Source organism: Sceloporus undulatus, chromosome 2 (assembly GCF_019175285.1).
Source record: "Sceloporus undulatus isolate JIND9_A2432 ecotype Alabama chromosome 2, SceUnd_v1.1, whole genome shotgun sequence".
Taxonomy (NCBI): Eukaryota; Metazoa; Chordata; class Lepidosauria; order Squamata; family Phrynosomatidae; genus Sceloporus; species Sceloporus undulatus.
In genome coordinates this window covers 8,677,789-8,693,672 of record NC_056523.1, presented here as the reverse complement: position 1 = coordinate 8,693,672, position 15,884 = coordinate 8,677,789, and the positions used below count along the sequence as shown (strand labels likewise).

Here is a 15,884-nt window from a genome sequence, read left to right as displayed (position 1 = left end):
GACACCTTTCTTTCAATCTCGTGGTCGTAAAACAAATAACGATGTCTCGGGGCAACCCTTTTTCTTGAGCTATCTTAGAGCTAACTCTAGATAGCTTATCAGTCTGAGACTCAATCAGGTCTAAAGGAATATCAAGAAAGAAGGATAGTGCTGGCAGAATTCTTTCTTCAAGATTTTCATTTTCCACCTCTGGTAATCCTCTTATTTTAATGGTCTTATCTCTATATCTTTTTTCCTGTATCTGTAAAAGGAAATCTTCTTGATGTTGATGTTTTTCTATTTTTGTAATTTTTTTCTCCAGATCCCCTGTCTTTTTAGTATTCCGATGTACCTCTTTTTTAATTTCCAATATATCTCTGTTTACCAAGTCTATTTTTTTCGACAAGACATCAATTTCCAGTTGTATATCACTCCTAATTTCTTCCCTTAAACTTTTCTGTTCCTCTCTAATTTCCAATTTAAATTTTTTCTTAAATTCCCGGATTTTCTCCAATATTAATGACGTTATTTCAGGTTGTTTACTATTACCGTCAACAGAGTCTCGTCTGGCATATTGTTGGTTACCACTCATGTTTACCTTCCTTAATTTAGAACTTCTTGTGTCCATTGGCTAGAGAGATAAAAGCTTTCTCCTTCCAAACTTTTTCCCGTCGTTTTAAATTGGAATAACAAAGCCAAGGGATAGATTAAACTCCTTCGCCCCACAACAAGGCTCTCTATCTCTCAATCTCTCGTTCCAACTTGTTGAGGTCTCTCCTCTGTTACCAAGGCTTCAGCTGGTTTAACTTAGCCTTTACTTCAGCTGAATTAAAGGATTCAGGTGTTCTTGTTCTTGTAGTTAATTCAGTTGCCAAAAGAAGAAAAAAAATTATTTTATTTTAGGCTCCACAGGTCCTCATTAATGAATAAATGAGTGGCCTCAAATAATTTGCAAATTGATAGCTTAACTCCGAATTCCTTATACCATCCAAAGTTACCGCAATATATCAAAGAGTCCTCTTACTCTCCCATAGCCTTTGGTCTTCGGTTCAAAAAGGGAGGAAGGGTTTTTATGATAACGTCCAAAATTCTACTTAAAATGTTCCAATTACCCACTCGTAGTGTCCTTCTTAATAGAGTGCCATAACAATGTGGGAAAACAAAGTAAAGTCTAACTCACTATTTCTCTACCTTCCAAATTCTGAAGAGGATTCAAGATTTTTGGGTCTTATCTCGATTTCACCGAAAGACAATATTTTATGTTCTCAATACGCTACCTCGCTGGGTTCTTCTCGAGGTAACTCCACAATTTAAAAAGGTTGCACCTGAAACTGAGGTCCGAAGGCCATCTCTCTGAAACCCCAGCTGTCTTGCGACCTTCCTCGAAACACCCTTCTTCCGACCCCCCCTTGGGGGAAGGAGGAGAGTGAAATTCTTGGGTCCCCAGCAGACCCACGACTCAAACCTCCCGCGGCTTGGGCTCCCTAATGGTCTCCAAACAGCTAGAATCGTTGGGACCTTAAACGGGACAGGCTACAGAGGAACGGAGAGCGGAGCACTCGCTTACCGCTTCCACTCGTCTCGGCGTTGCAACCGGAAGTCTGCAGAAGAAGATTAAAATGGAAGGCCATCTATGAAGGAACTAGATGAGATCCTTTAGTGTAGAGATATGTCATGAAATTACAGAGCCTTACTGTCTCTTCCAGTGAGTCATGTAAAATTGAAGGCAATAATAAAAGAGGAAAACCACATTATAGGCGGACTGACTCAAGGAAACCACGACGATTTTTGTTTTGTTTTTTTTTAACAGTGAATAATGCTTATAGATTTTATTTATACAACCAGTAACTATTTATTTATCAGAACAGTAACTTTTGAAATAAGAACAGCAACTGAGATGATCGAGTCTTCTGTGTTCATATAACTACACAGAGATCTTGGAAAGGTAGTGAAAAAAATTCTGACTGCAGATTCTAGAACCCCATAGCCAGAACTGGGGGATTCTGGGAATGACAGTCCCAAACATTCCCAAACAAACAAACAAACAAACAAACAAAAACTTTTATAAGTTCTATATTTAGGTGTATAGAATGACTCAATATTTGCAGGCAGTGCCAGCTACAGCAACAAATAATAAGCAATGGCCAAAACCTCCTGAAAGAAAGATAATAGATTTCAGTTGCATCCTGTTGAAAATATCAATAAAGATTACATGGAAATCTTGTAGCAAACTTAGCTGAAGAACTACGGAGTAGGAGGAAACAAATGAAGCCCTGTCATAACTACAGGTTGTCACACAGAATTGCCTGTTAACTTCCAGAATACAGATTTTTTGCAAGTGGGGTGACTCACCTCTCGTTTCATTTTGGCAATGAAAGAGTTAATTCTGTGACCTAGATTTCACATTCCTCACACTCTTTGCAAGTCTCTTAAAAGCTTGATCCAGTCAGTCCTTGTCATCATAATCCTCTTCCTTATCACTCTCGCTTTCATCCAACATCTCCCTTTCTTCTTCATCCTCCAGCCAGGCCCTGATTTGCTTCAACAATATTTCCTTCCAAGCCTCAAAGTCCAAGGAATCCCTGAACTCTACAAGGGCTGGATCCATTACTATCACTTCATGTCTGTCATCATTTCTGTCGTACTCCTCCTCCTCCTCCTCCTCTTCATCTTCCTCCTCCTCTTCCTCATAATTCCCACTGCTTTCACCATTTTCTTCCTCATCTGGAGAGTATTTCTTGACTTTGCCCATCAGGTCTTTGAAGTCCTTAAGAAAGGCAAGGTGATCTGTACTTCGTAATGCTACTTTGATCTTGGTAAGTTTCTCAGTGTATAAATCCCTGTCCTCTTTAATGAAATTCAAGACATCATTCATCTCCTCCAGGTTTTACTCCTTGATTTCCTGCACAGACCTCTTAAAGCTTTCTTCTTTTTCATGCAAGGTCTGGTGGAGAAGTTCAAATCCACTGGAAATGTCACCCAAAATATCTTCAGTACAACTCTCCAGCTTAGCAATTTCCTTCTCCTGCACAGATTCATCACTAATGATGAATGCCAGCTTCCTCTGCAACAGCTTCTTGTATGGCTTCAGTTTTCCCTGGGCGTAGTCCAGGGCGTTCTTGGTGGGCAGGAAGCGGTGCCTGCGGTGCCGGGGGAGATCCCTGCAGATGACGCAGAGGGGGAGCCGGTCCTGGAGGTTAATGTTTCATACCTAGGTAGAAACCACGACGATTTGTAAGACCCGAACAAGGTTGCAAATGTCTGTTGCAGAGTTGTCATTCATAAGACTGCTATAAATTGAAAGGGAGGAAAAAGATTGATGACACTTAGCAAAATAGAGAACTGAATACTAATGTCAGGATCATTCGGGCCATAGGGTTTTTGATTTCTGTATATGGGTGTAAAAGCTGGTAAATGATAGGAAGCTGATAGGAAGAAATGAACTCATTTGAAATATGGAGCTGGCGGACAGGTCTGTGGACCATAACAGGCACACAAATGGGTCCAAGAGCAAATAAAGCCTGAACTTTCCCTAGAAACCAAAATAACAAAACTGAATTTATAATACTTAGGATGTATCATGAGATGACATATCCTCCCCCACTTCTCTTTCCTTTCCACCCACTAGGTTTCTTAAGTCTCTCTCCTTCCCCATAGCCTTTCACAAGCCCCAATCCCTTTCTGATCCTGTCATAGAAACTTAGATTTCAAAGGCATCCCCAAGGCCACCCAGTCCAACTTGTTGCCAGAACCACTAGTAAAACACCCCTAAAAGGTGGTCACATAAATTATGTTTTAAAGTCTCCAATAAAGGACAGCTTTCCAATGGAGTCTGGGTTTCCTAATGTTGAGTTGTAATAATCTTTGCTGCAGTTTGAATCTGTTGGTTTGGATCCTGTACTCGAGGACAGCAGAAGATGAACTTGCTCCATCTTCTGTATGTGGCAACTTGGTATCTAGACCTATTATCATTTTGGCTGGTCTTCGCTAGCTTGTCAGTTCCATTCTTAAACTCTGGTGTCCAGAACTGTATACAGTGGTCCCTCCACATTTGCTGGGGTTAGGGGTGAAAGACCCCCATGAATGTAGAAAAAATGCAAATAAAAATCACTGTTCTTTTTGCCTTAAAGAACACTTCTCTAGGAATCTCCAGGTCCTCCAGTGCAACTCTGTGGTCAACATCTGCCAGAGTTTGATCATAGAATCATGCTGGAGGACCTACAAATGCCTGGAGAAGTCTCTATGAACATCTAGGTCCTCCAGCACAACTCTATGGTCAACTTCTGACAGAGTTGCTTTGGAGGACCTAGAGATTCCTAGAGAGAACGTATTAATCAAAACCGCAAATAATCAAATCCGCAAAAGTCAAAGCCACAAATGTGGAGGGCCAACTGTATAGTATATCAAGTGAAAACTGAGCAAAATAGATTAAGATGGTATCATGACTTCTCCTGATCTATACTTCTCTTTATGCAGGTGTTCCATTGAATTGCTTTTGCTTTGTGTGTGCGTCATTCACTTGTGAAAAGCCAAGGTGCCTTTTCTAAAAGCAGTAGGTCACTATGTTTGTTTACTTATTTCCCATTAGATAAGACCCCCACATCCTGTAGTTTGAGTTATGCTCCTCCCACTCACTCCAGATAGGAAGTAAAAAGATGATATGAAATCAAAAACATGTCAATTCTGGACCATGATTTATGTGAGTTTGGGGGAAAAAGTAAAATCCTTACAATTTCCATATTTCATTCTCTATGCATCTCCTATTGTTAATCCCTCCATCAAATTAAATAGTTCTTGTAATTTCCCTCGCTTTTTTTTCTTTTTCTCTGAAAATCTGGGTCAAGCACTCCATTGCAGTCTCCTAACATAATTATTGATTCTGTTTCCAACTTCATTATTTTTTCTTTTAATTTTTTTGTAGAATTTGCCTTTGCTCTCTAGTGGACCATACACCCCTACTATTAGACTTTTTTTACTTTTATGTATTAATTCTAGGATAACATAATGTCCTTCAGGGTCTATTTCTTGTACCTCATATTTCCTATTGACATATATTACCACTCCTTTTTTTAAAAAAATTAGTAGCTGATAGAAATGCTTGTCCTAATTTTACACATCTCAGATGTCTTTTATCCCTTTATTCTCATTTCCTGTAGGCATATGATGTCCAGTCTGGTTCTGGTAAAAGTAGTTCCTCTGAGTCTTGGGTTAATCTTTCTTCATCCACAGAATCTTCTTCTTCCTGTTTACTTTGATTAATGAGGTTGCGGCTGATGCTCCTTTACCTTATTTGTTCCTCCGACTCCAGATTTTCTTTATTCTTGTCACTATGTTCTTATAGTTTCTTCTCAGAAAATTTCTAGCTTGTTCAGGGGATATAATTTTCACTCTTATTTTGCCACCAAAAAGTCACTCCTTCGAGAAGCTCCCACCGATATGAAATTCTTTCTTTAGTTAGAAACATGGTCAATCCTATATATTCCTTTCTTTTACGCAAAATTCTTCCTGGAATGTCTTTCAGGACCTTCGTATTGGAATGGGTTTTCATTATGAGAGTCTACCTTTTTTTCTAAAAAGTTGCAGTTTTAGGAATTAGTTTTTCTACTAAATGTTCATTTTTTTCCCTCCAGGAGACCTCTAATTTTAATACATTTCTCTCGCATTTTCTGTTCCCAGATCACTTTTTCATCTAATTCTTCTTTTTTATTTTCAATCTTAGTCATGGCCCCCTCTAATTTTTCATTTCTAAATTTCAGAATCTCTACTCTTTGCTTTGTTTCTGCATGTCCATTGTTCATTTCTCCATTGTTTTGTTTATTTGACTTAGATCTGCTCTTATTTCTTGTTTGATCTCTTTCTTAAAATTGTTCATATCCATTCTTAAATTTGTTAAATTCGTTGAAAAGCTTTCCATTTTTTTTAACAATAGTTGATTCATGTCTGGGATTTTCAGTTTTTCTGCTGATGCTCTTCCTTGGTTTTGATTCTGCAAATTCGCCTTTTGCGTTTGCGTTTCTAGTATTTATTAAAGTAAAACACAGCCCTCCACCAGGGAACAGATGTTGACATACATTAATCAGTCTATATTGCCACCTATATTCCCCCCACTTAATAATTAAACCACTTTTATATTTCCTTACTTTTTCAGCAAGGTCTCCTTAAACTTTTACATTCCCCATCCTTGTTGTTTCCTTTCCCATCATTCCCAAATACTTGCCCTTTCCCAAAAAAAACCCCCAATAACCCAGATTCTATATATCAATATTCCAAAAAGTCCTTGCAAAATTCTGTACAGGAGTAACAATTCAACAATATTCATTCAAGCCCTAGTATTAAAGTCCCAATATTTTTATTTATTTGTGTGTGTGTGTATAATTCTTTAAGCTTCTTCTATTAAGAAAAGAATTTTTAAAACCTCTTCTTTTCTCCCCCCTCCTTTTCTTTATTCTATATTTCGTTTCTATCCGCATTGTCCACTCTTTCTTCTCCACTCTTTCATTTGTACTTCCGTTTTCTTCCAACTGCTCCTTTCTATGTCCTCTTTAGTCTCTCTGTCAGCTGACACTCTAGCCTTCCTTCTTGTTTGACCCTTATATTTACTTCTGTTAATATATATTTCTAATTTGTATTGAAAATGTTCAGATGTGTCAATGGTTAACTAAGGTTTAAAATGGTTCCTGTTGCAGGCCAGAAAGCCTAGGCCTGGAAGAACGTCTTCAAGGACATGTGCTGAGACATAATATAAACAAATGTATTATTGTTATGCTCCTGTGTAGCATGGTGACTTCATGGGAAAGAGGTGTGTCCACTTGGTGGGAAGGTTGATCTTGTGAGAGAACAAAGACTGATGTCACATTCGAGTTTCTAGCATGGACTCTGAAAGAGTATAGATGTATAGTAGCCTGCTGTAAAGTGTAAATAGCAACAAAGTCAATAAACCCTCATTTGAGTGAAAATCTGTGTGGAAGTTACTTTGTTCCTGAGTAGCTGAGAAGATTGCATCTGTTCCAGTTGGTACCAGTCCAAAACCACCAGCAGCACGAGACATCAACCATCCCAAAGATCTTTTTCTCTAACGACTTCCGCCTCTGTCCTTGCCGTCCTTCCATCTTCTCGCGTTTTCTCCTCATCCTCCCGTTCTTGTCGACCCCTCCTTTCGTCTTCTCATGCTATCTCCTCCTCCCGTCCTCGGCGACCCCTCCTCCTATCTCCTCCTCCAGTCCTCTCTCATCAACTCGCCAGCTCTTGCCAGGTCTTGTCCTTCCTCTCTTCGTCTGTTCAACGCTCAAACAAGGACCTCCTCTAGCTCTTCCCCTACATACACAGTTGCATTTCCAAGGACAGTTTTCTGCTTATTAATCAAGGAGGTCTTATATTGTTGTAATTTCAAAGACAGAGAGTTGCAAAGTCAAAAATGTACTCCCAATGTCCCAGAAAGGTGAAAAAAGTAAAAAAAAAGTTTTCTTTAAACAAACACTGGATTTGGATCTAGCTCAGTTTAAATCCTCTATTTCTTTTAATGGAATGGAATAATCGCAGCTTAGTTCACAAAGTGTTTTTTCAAACCCAGGGTGAAAACAAGGGGGGAAAAAATAGAATTAATAATAGTCTCTAATTCCAATAATTTTAAAAAGGGGGTTGGTTTCTATTGGTTTCATCCAACTTCCTCTTATAGTCCAACATAAACTGGACCGGCTTTATCCCCCGATCTTAGGCGTTACTATGTAGTAGTTACCCTAGGAAAATCTGTAACCTTCCTTCCTTTAAGTTTTCTTTTACTTACATGAGTCGGTGAGTACCGAGGACGTGGACAAGATCGTTGGAAGTGTTCGGAAAACAACCTGCTCTCTCGATCCCTGTCTCTCGTGGCTAGCGGCCCAGGGGGGTCCGGCGGTAACATAATTGTTGCGCCGGATCATTAATACATCCTTGAGGGAAGGGCAATTTCCATCGGAATTAAAATTGGCCATTGTAAAACCTATATTAAAAAAGCCCTCCCTCGACCCCCTGGTATATAATAATTATCGGCCAGTTTCGCTGCTGCCATTTCTGGGGAAGGTGATCGAGAGGGCGGTTGCGACCCAGCTTCAGACGGTCTTGGATGAAACTGATTATCTAGACCCATTTCAAACTGGCTTCCGGGGGGGGTCACGGGGTTGAGACGGCCATGGTCGCCTTGGTCGATGATCTCCGTCTGAGCGTCGACAGGGGAAGCGTGTCCCTGTTGGTGCTCTTGGACATCTCAGCGGCTTTCGATACCATAGACCATGGTATCCTTCTGGGGTGCCTGGCTGAGGTGGGGATCGGGGGCACTGCGCTCCAGTGGTTCCGGTCCTACCTCTCTGGGAGGTCCCAGATGGTGCAGCTGGGAGACGTATGCTCTGACGAGAGGCCCCTTAAAACCGGGGTCCCTCAAGGGGCCATTCTGTCTCCCATGCTCTTTAACATTTACATGAAACCGCTGGGAGAGATCATCCGGAGACATGGGGCGCGGGGTTATCAGTACGCTGATGACACCCAAATTATTTTCTCTATGTCTCCGACTGATGCAGTGACTGGGGATGGTGTCTCTCCTCTCGTGGCCTGTCTGGAGTCAGTAATGGGCTGGATGAGGGAAAACTGACTCAAATTGAATCCAGAGAAAATGGAGGTACTAGTGATAGGTTCTCCTGGTCCAGGAATGGCGGTGGTTCCACCTGTCCTGAATGGGGTCACGCTCCCTGTGAGGGACTCCGTACGCAGTCTGGGGGTGCTTCTTGACTCGTCGCTTTACCTGACTGCTCAGGTGAATGCGACGGTCAAGAGCACCTGTTATCAGCTTCGGCTTATTCGCCAGCTGCGTCCATACCTGGCCCAGAGGGACCTAGAAACTGTTGTACATGCTCTGGTAACCTCGAGACTGGATTTCTGCAATGTACTCTACATGGGGCAACCCTTATACCAAACCTGGAAGCTTCAAATGGTGCAGAATATGGCAGCCAGGCTGGTCACTGGCGTTTCCAGGGCCAGCCATATAACACCTGTGCTGAAAGATCTCCATTGGCTGCCCATCTGCTTCCGGGCTCAATATAAGGCGTTGGTAATCACCTATAAAGCCCTAAATGGCTTGGGCCCAGGATTTCTGAAGGACCGTCTCTCTCCGTACATTCCGCCTCGCACCCTCAGAACGTCTGGGCAGCATTTACTGAAGGTACCTGGGGCTAGATTATCCTCCACCACACGGAGGACATTTTCCACGGCTGCCCCAGCCCTTTGGAATGCGCTGCCCACTGAGCTCCGCTCGACTACCACCCTGGCCCAATTCAAGAAGGACCTGAAAACCTTCCTGTTCTAACAGGCATTCCCCAATTAAAATCCTGTGGGCCTCCCTCCTCTTCCGTGGCCAAGAGGTTGGGCTATGGGGCTTTTTTGCCTGTTATTTTTATTGTTTGAATGGAGGGCTGATGTATTTGTATTTTAATGTTTTATGTATTGTTGTTTTTAAACTTGTTGTAAGCCGCCCTGATCGCAGGAAGGAGCGGGATAGAAATAAAAACTTTATTATTTATTATTTAAAATCCCTGGTGGAGCCTCTGTGTGAAGGAATCTTCACTGCTTTCAAGTGCGGGTGTGGATTGCTCTCCAGGTCCCCAATCCCCACGTTCCTCTTCTCTCCAAACGGAGGGGAAATACTTCTGATCTCTTAGCCCAGGGTATTGGTTTAAGACCCTCCGCTGAGCCCCCTCTGATTCCTCTATTCCTAAGAGGAATTTGCTGAATCTCAAGGGTCAGAATTCCCTCACTTAGGAGACGTCTCCACGGAGCCCTGCTAGAGTCCGTCTCGTCAAGGTGCCATTACCAACCGGAAGGCTAATATAATAGTGAATGGAGAAATATTCAAAGGGGTAAGACAGGGGTGCCCATTATCCCCATTATTATCGTATTAACACAGGAAATACTTCTAAATAATATTAGAGATTACCATTTAATTGAAGGATATAAAATGAAAAAAGAAGAATATAAACTAAGAGTCTATGCTGATGACCTTGTATTAACATTAGCTAATCCAACTGAAAATTGTGAACAGGTGATGCAAGTACTCAAAAGCTATTCTAAAGTAGCTCGGTATAGGATTAATAAAGAAAAAACGATGCTAACAATGAATCTTTCAAGAGAAGATTTGAAAGTACTGAAAGAAAAAACAGGCTTTCAAATAAAAAAAGGGAAAAAAACTTAGGTATTAATATTTCCACAAATAATATAGACTTGTTTGGGAATAATTATGAGAAAGTTTGGAAAAATATTAATTAGATCTGAGATGGTGGCAAAATCTAAATATTACATGGATGGGAAAAATAGCCACAATAAAAATGTCAATACTACCAAAAATTATTTCCCTTTTCCCAAATCTCCCTATAATTAATAATGATTTGCCCTTTAAAAATGAGGAAAAGATATATCCAATTTCATATGGAGCAATAAGAAGCAGAGAATAAAAATGAAAATTTTGCAAGACTCAATGGAAAAGGGAGGACTAGCGATACCAAACCTAAAATGGTATTATTATGCCTGTGCTTTAGATTGGCTGTCGGACTGGGTCATATTAAAAAAGAAAAGACAATAAATTTGGAAAGAGTTTAATTAAAATATGGATTCCATGGGTATTTATTTTATGATAAGGTAAAACTGGATAATAATTTTAAAAACCATATTATTAGGAAAACACTATTAAGGGTTTGGAAAAATTACAAATTATGATGGTGCCCCAAAATCCCATTGTGGGCTTCCACGAAGAAAGCAATGTTTTTAAGAGAAGAAGTTAAGGGAAATCATTGGGTAACATATGCGGAGATTACGAAAGTAAATCAGGGAAGAAGGATAATGAAAACACGAGGAATTGAGGGAAGAAGGATTGGTATGTAATTGGTTTGTTCATAGGCAATTGAAAGAAAGGTTTTTAATGGATCAAAAGGGAGTTGGATTGGTAGAAGCAGAATTAGAAAATATAATTAAAGACCAGAAAAAAACAAATATAAAAATTTTATAAATGAATCATTAAATTTGAATTAGAGGAGGAAACAGTAAAGGAGTTTATGATAAAATGGGCAAAAGGTCTAAATCAACCTATACAATTGGAACAGTGGGAAAGAATTTGGAAAAGGAGAATAAAACAAACTTTAAGTATGAATTTAAGGGGAAATGTTTATAAATCACAATACAGATGGTACTTAACCCCTTATAAATCATCCAAAATAGACAAAAATAGGAAAAATTCATGTTGGAAATGCCACAAAGAGATTGGGACATATTTGCACTGTTGGTGGAAATGTGGGAAGGTAAACAGTTATTGGAAGATACACTTAGAAATGAGGAAAATATTTAAGTTTAAAGAATATGCAGAAGCTAAAATGTACCTCCTCGAAAACAAGAAAATAGAGGAACAAGAATGGAAATTGTTATTCCACACAATTGTAGCAGTGAGAATGGTATTAGCAAAATACTGGAATAAAGAAGAAATACCAAAAGTGGAAGAATAGAGATTGGATCTATATGAAATGGATAAATTAACCACTTTATTGAAGAAAGATTCTTTAATGGAATTCCATTAAAAAATGGGTTTTATGGGGAAAATATATACAAATAGAAAAAAGGAACAAATATTGTTGGGAATTTTTGAAGAATAATGGATTTCGGTTATGAGTTATAGATATTTTGTAATAGAATAAAGGTAATTGGTAAGATATTAAAGGTAGAGATAGAGATAAACACAAATATAAAGGAATAAAGGTCTGAATCTAAGGATTTTAAATGTTAAAAGTAAGAATAAGATAAAAATCAAAGTTATGATAAGATAGGAATTGAATTAGCCTTAGGAAGTACCAAGATAGGTAAAATACTGTTAGACTTGTAAAAGTGATGTTTAAGAAAAAGATATGTAATTATTTTCTTTTGTATTTTGCATTATAAATTTGTTTTTTAGGGACTCTCCACAAAAACAAGTGACCTTTGGGAACTCCACTTGTTTTCTAGAATAGTCTAGGGTTGAGGGGAGGTTTCTTGTTGTGAGTACGCATGGAATAGGTCACCCAGACAGACTCAGTAAAGCAGGAAGCCTTGAGGGAAGTTCTAGTTCTTGGTCAGAGGGTAGCCCAAAGGGGCTTGCTCTTGGTCTCTTGGAGATAGATGTTGGTGTCTGGTGCCCAGTGGCCAGCCAGCGCTATGAGTGGAGATTCTTTCCCTAAGCAGTTCTTTCTTGGGTCTCTCAAGTGAGCAGTACACTATGGAAAGATCTGGGTGCCATGATGAGCAAGAACGAAGCTTTGGTGGATATCCACAGCAGGGTTGGCTGCTAGACCTGAGAAAATATAAACTTTAGAACATAGGTATCCAGCGGCCTTGGGGATTAGTCAACCCATGGGCATATTGGGGCGTACAGGGGGTGTTTGGCAATGTATAGGGCTCCATGGCTCTTCCCAAGCTGTGATGACTGGGTCTCCAGTCATCTGGGAACTTCTTCTGAACCATAAGGGGTTAATCTGGGAGGAGGAACATGCTAATGAGAGATGACATCACATGCTAATGAGCTGTGACATCATAGTTGATGTAAGGTCTAACTGACCAATCAGAGAGTAGGACCGCGAGATTCAAGAACTTTCTATGGGAAATCTTTAAAAGGACTTGTGCAGCCATGCACTCCTTTGTCTCTCCCTTGATCCTCTCCTGAGGGGGAAACCAGATGCTGTCTCTTTGAGTCTGGGAGACACAGACTCAAGGGAATGCAGGTCGAGAGGCCAGGGGGCCCTCCCTGCATCCAGGAACTCAAAGGACTACAAATCCCATCTTCTGTGAGTAGTTAGGAATGTGTTAGCTAGTGCGTTTAGGCCTTTTGTTATTTTCAACAATGGCTTGTCTGGAATGAACTCTGTAACTATGTTCTTTGACCTGCAAGGCAAAGGGGCTTTGCAAGAGTGTTATAAATTCTTTCTATCCTATTCTATCCCTTTTTAAAATAAACTTCTTTCTTAAAAAGCATCTGCTATCTCTCTTACTCCTATACACGTGCCTAGACTCGGCTACTGATTGCTCTGGGTGAGCAAGAAAGGAAACTAGATCTCTCTCTCTCTATCCCTCACAAGTCCCAGTGTATGTGGGGGGAGGAATTGATTCACTGGGTGGTGGCGGCGCGACTATAGGACCTCCAGGGGTCTCATTCTGCTCAACAGGGAGCAAGAATGGAGATCTAGGAGATCCCAGAAGGGAAAGTGTGACAAGAGGGGACTCCCTGGGAGTAAAGGGCCACGCACAGGGCGCCAAGGGCTCCAGGGAAAGGCCCCTAAGTCACCACACAAGCTGACTCCTGGGCCCCCCTCAAATAAAGGATAAAAACAAAAGCTAAAGGTTCTTTCCTGGGCCCAGTTGCTTGGATAATGGAATAGAGGGCATGCATATCAGATTTGGAGATGACACTAAATTAGGAGAAGTACTTAATATACCCCTGAGGACAGGATCAGAATTCAAAATGACCTTAAAAGATTACAGAGCAGGACCAAAACTAGCAAAATGAATTTTAATAAGGAGAAATGTAAGGTACTACACTTAGGCAGAAAAAATGAAATGCACAGGTATATAAGATGAGTGACGGTTGGCTTGACAAGGGGTCTAGAAGCTTTACTGCACTCCAAGCTGAACATGAATCAACTGTGTGATGAGGCAGCTAGAAAAGGCAATGCAATTCCAGCAAGCATCAATAGGAATATAGTGTCCAGATAAAGAGAAGTAATAGTATTACTCTATTCTGTTTTTATCATACTTTCCCTGGAATCCTGGAACTGTTCTGGGCAGTTTGTGGGGCATATTGATAAGTTGGAGCATGACCAGAGAGGAAGGTCACCAGAACGAAGAACATCTGGAAAACATGGAGCAGCTTAGTGAGCTGGGTATGTTTAGCCAGGAGAAGGTAAGGTTAAGAGGGGACATGTCCCCCTGGGTTAAATATTTGACCATCTTGACCAAATGCAGAGCCATGACTAACACTGCCAATATATATATTTTCTCTCCTGTAACATTTTTAAAACCTTGGTCTGATAAAGAAGCCAGTGGAGCTTTGAAAGCCTGAAACTTTTATAATGTGGATTTTGGTTGTTCCAATAAAGGTATCACTGTTTTGTGGATTTTCGATGATGCTGCATAGGAAGGAAAGAAATAGGCCCACTCTATTCTGCTTTGGTCAGACTTCACTTGGAAAGTTGAGGAGTGGCTTAAGAAGCTGGGTATGTTTGGCCTGGAGAAGATAAGATTAAGGGTTGAGTGTCATATTTACAATAGAGCAAGCTTATTTTTATTGCTCAAGATTAGGACATATAGATTCAAACTAGGACAATAACTTCAGGAAAACAGATTCTGCCTAAACATTAGGAAGAAGAATTTCTTGAGGCCATTCGACAGTGGAACAGGTTAAATTGGAGTGTATTGTAATCTCTTTCTTTAGAGGTTCTGAAACAGAGGCTGGGTGGCCATCTGTCAGAGGGGCTTTGACTGTACCTTCCTATGATAGGAGTATAAGTCCATCAAACCATCACACAGTGGATCCTTCCTTTACGTGGGGGATTCATTCCAGACTGCCCTGCGTAAGAGAAAACGCATATGCTCGCACCCCATTGAAAATAATGGATTGCAATCCCACGTTGTGGTGCGCTGTGTACACATCCACCATTTCCCCCCATGCGGCTTCTGCATTGGCTGGAAGCCATGTATGACACGTCCATGTACAGCATGGGCCCACTGTATAATCATAGAATCATAGAGTTGGAAGGAGCCTCATGGGCCATCAAGTGACACTTGATTTCTGTAAATCAAATTGAATGAGGACTGGGTGGTATCTGTGGTTCCCACCAACTCTATGACTAAGTGATGGCCCACCAAACCCTTCTTAACCACAGAGCTTCGTGGGTCTTGAAGAGCCAGCTCACTCCCCTCTCGGCTTTATCTTCTCAGCTCCTGCCTTGGACTAGTCTAAGCTGCTGTGGTCCAGACCCAAAGGTCTAGCACATGCACCAAAGGCAGGACAACTAGAATTGTATTGTTCTTTTAAACTGTAAACAGCTTCCAGTCCAATTTTGGGAGAAAGTGGGTATATAAATAAAAATAGATTCAACTCACAGCTGAGAGTGATATGCTTAGATTTCATTAAAAGAGGTTTGGTACCAGTAAAATGGAAATAATGGGAATAGGTTCTTTCACCACTAAAAAGAGGAGCAGTTCAATATGTTTCATCAAACATTTTATTCAAACAAATAATATGCACATATGAAATAAAAACATTTCAACGTTCTGCAGAGCATTAAAATTTTAAATAGTCAAATACTTTTCATTGCTTCTGCCCTGTGAGTTGCTTGATGGTTTTGAATGAAACTTTCCCCACACTCTTGGCATTTCAATGGTTTCTCTCCTGCATAAGTTACTTGATGAGTGAGCAGTTTCTTCCGTATAAAACTTCCCACCCTCCAAGAATGACTTCTTCCCTGTGTGAGTTGATTGATGACTGAGGGCCCTTTTCACAATGAAACCTTTCCCACACTCAAAGCATTTAAAAGGTTTTTCTCTTGAAGCATTTTTGTTTTATGACAAGTGAGGAATGTCTTCTGAATATAGCCTTTTCCACATTTCAAGCATTGGAATAGTTTCTCTCCTGTGTGAGTTTTTTGACGAGTTAGGTCTCTTTTCACGAGGAAACCTTTCCCACACTCCAGGCATTTAAATTGTTTCTCTCCTGTGTGAGTTGTTTGGTGATAAGAGAGGTGTGCCTTCTGAGTGAAACCTTTCCCACACTCCAGGCATTTAAAGGGTTTCTCTCCTGTGTGAGTTGTTTGGTGATAAGAGAGGTGTGCCTTCTGAGTGAAACCTTTCCCACACTCCAGGCATTTAAA

At 40.5% G+C, this 15,884-nt stretch overlaps 2 protein-coding genes across 2 annotated transcripts in view; one reads left to right on the top strand and one right to left on the bottom strand.

The window, feature by feature from the left end:
- Nucleotides 1–15,884, top strand: part of LOC121921991 (zinc finger and SCAN domain-containing protein 23-like) — a 113,417-nt gene that overhangs the window by 68,709 nt on the left and 28,824 nt on the right. The gene's annotated exons all lie outside the window — the stretch shown is intronic.
- The window catches only part of LOC121923584 (zinc finger and SCAN domain-containing protein 2-like), an 86,176-nt gene continuing 73,158 nt past the window's right edge, over nt 2,867–15,884 (bottom strand). Inside the window, exon 6 of the mRNA XM_042454134.1 lies at nt 2,867–3,140. Within this exon, the coding sequence (XP_042310068.1) occupies nt 2,867–3,140 (274 nt within the window). The remainder of the gene's footprint in view (nt 3,141–15,884) is intronic.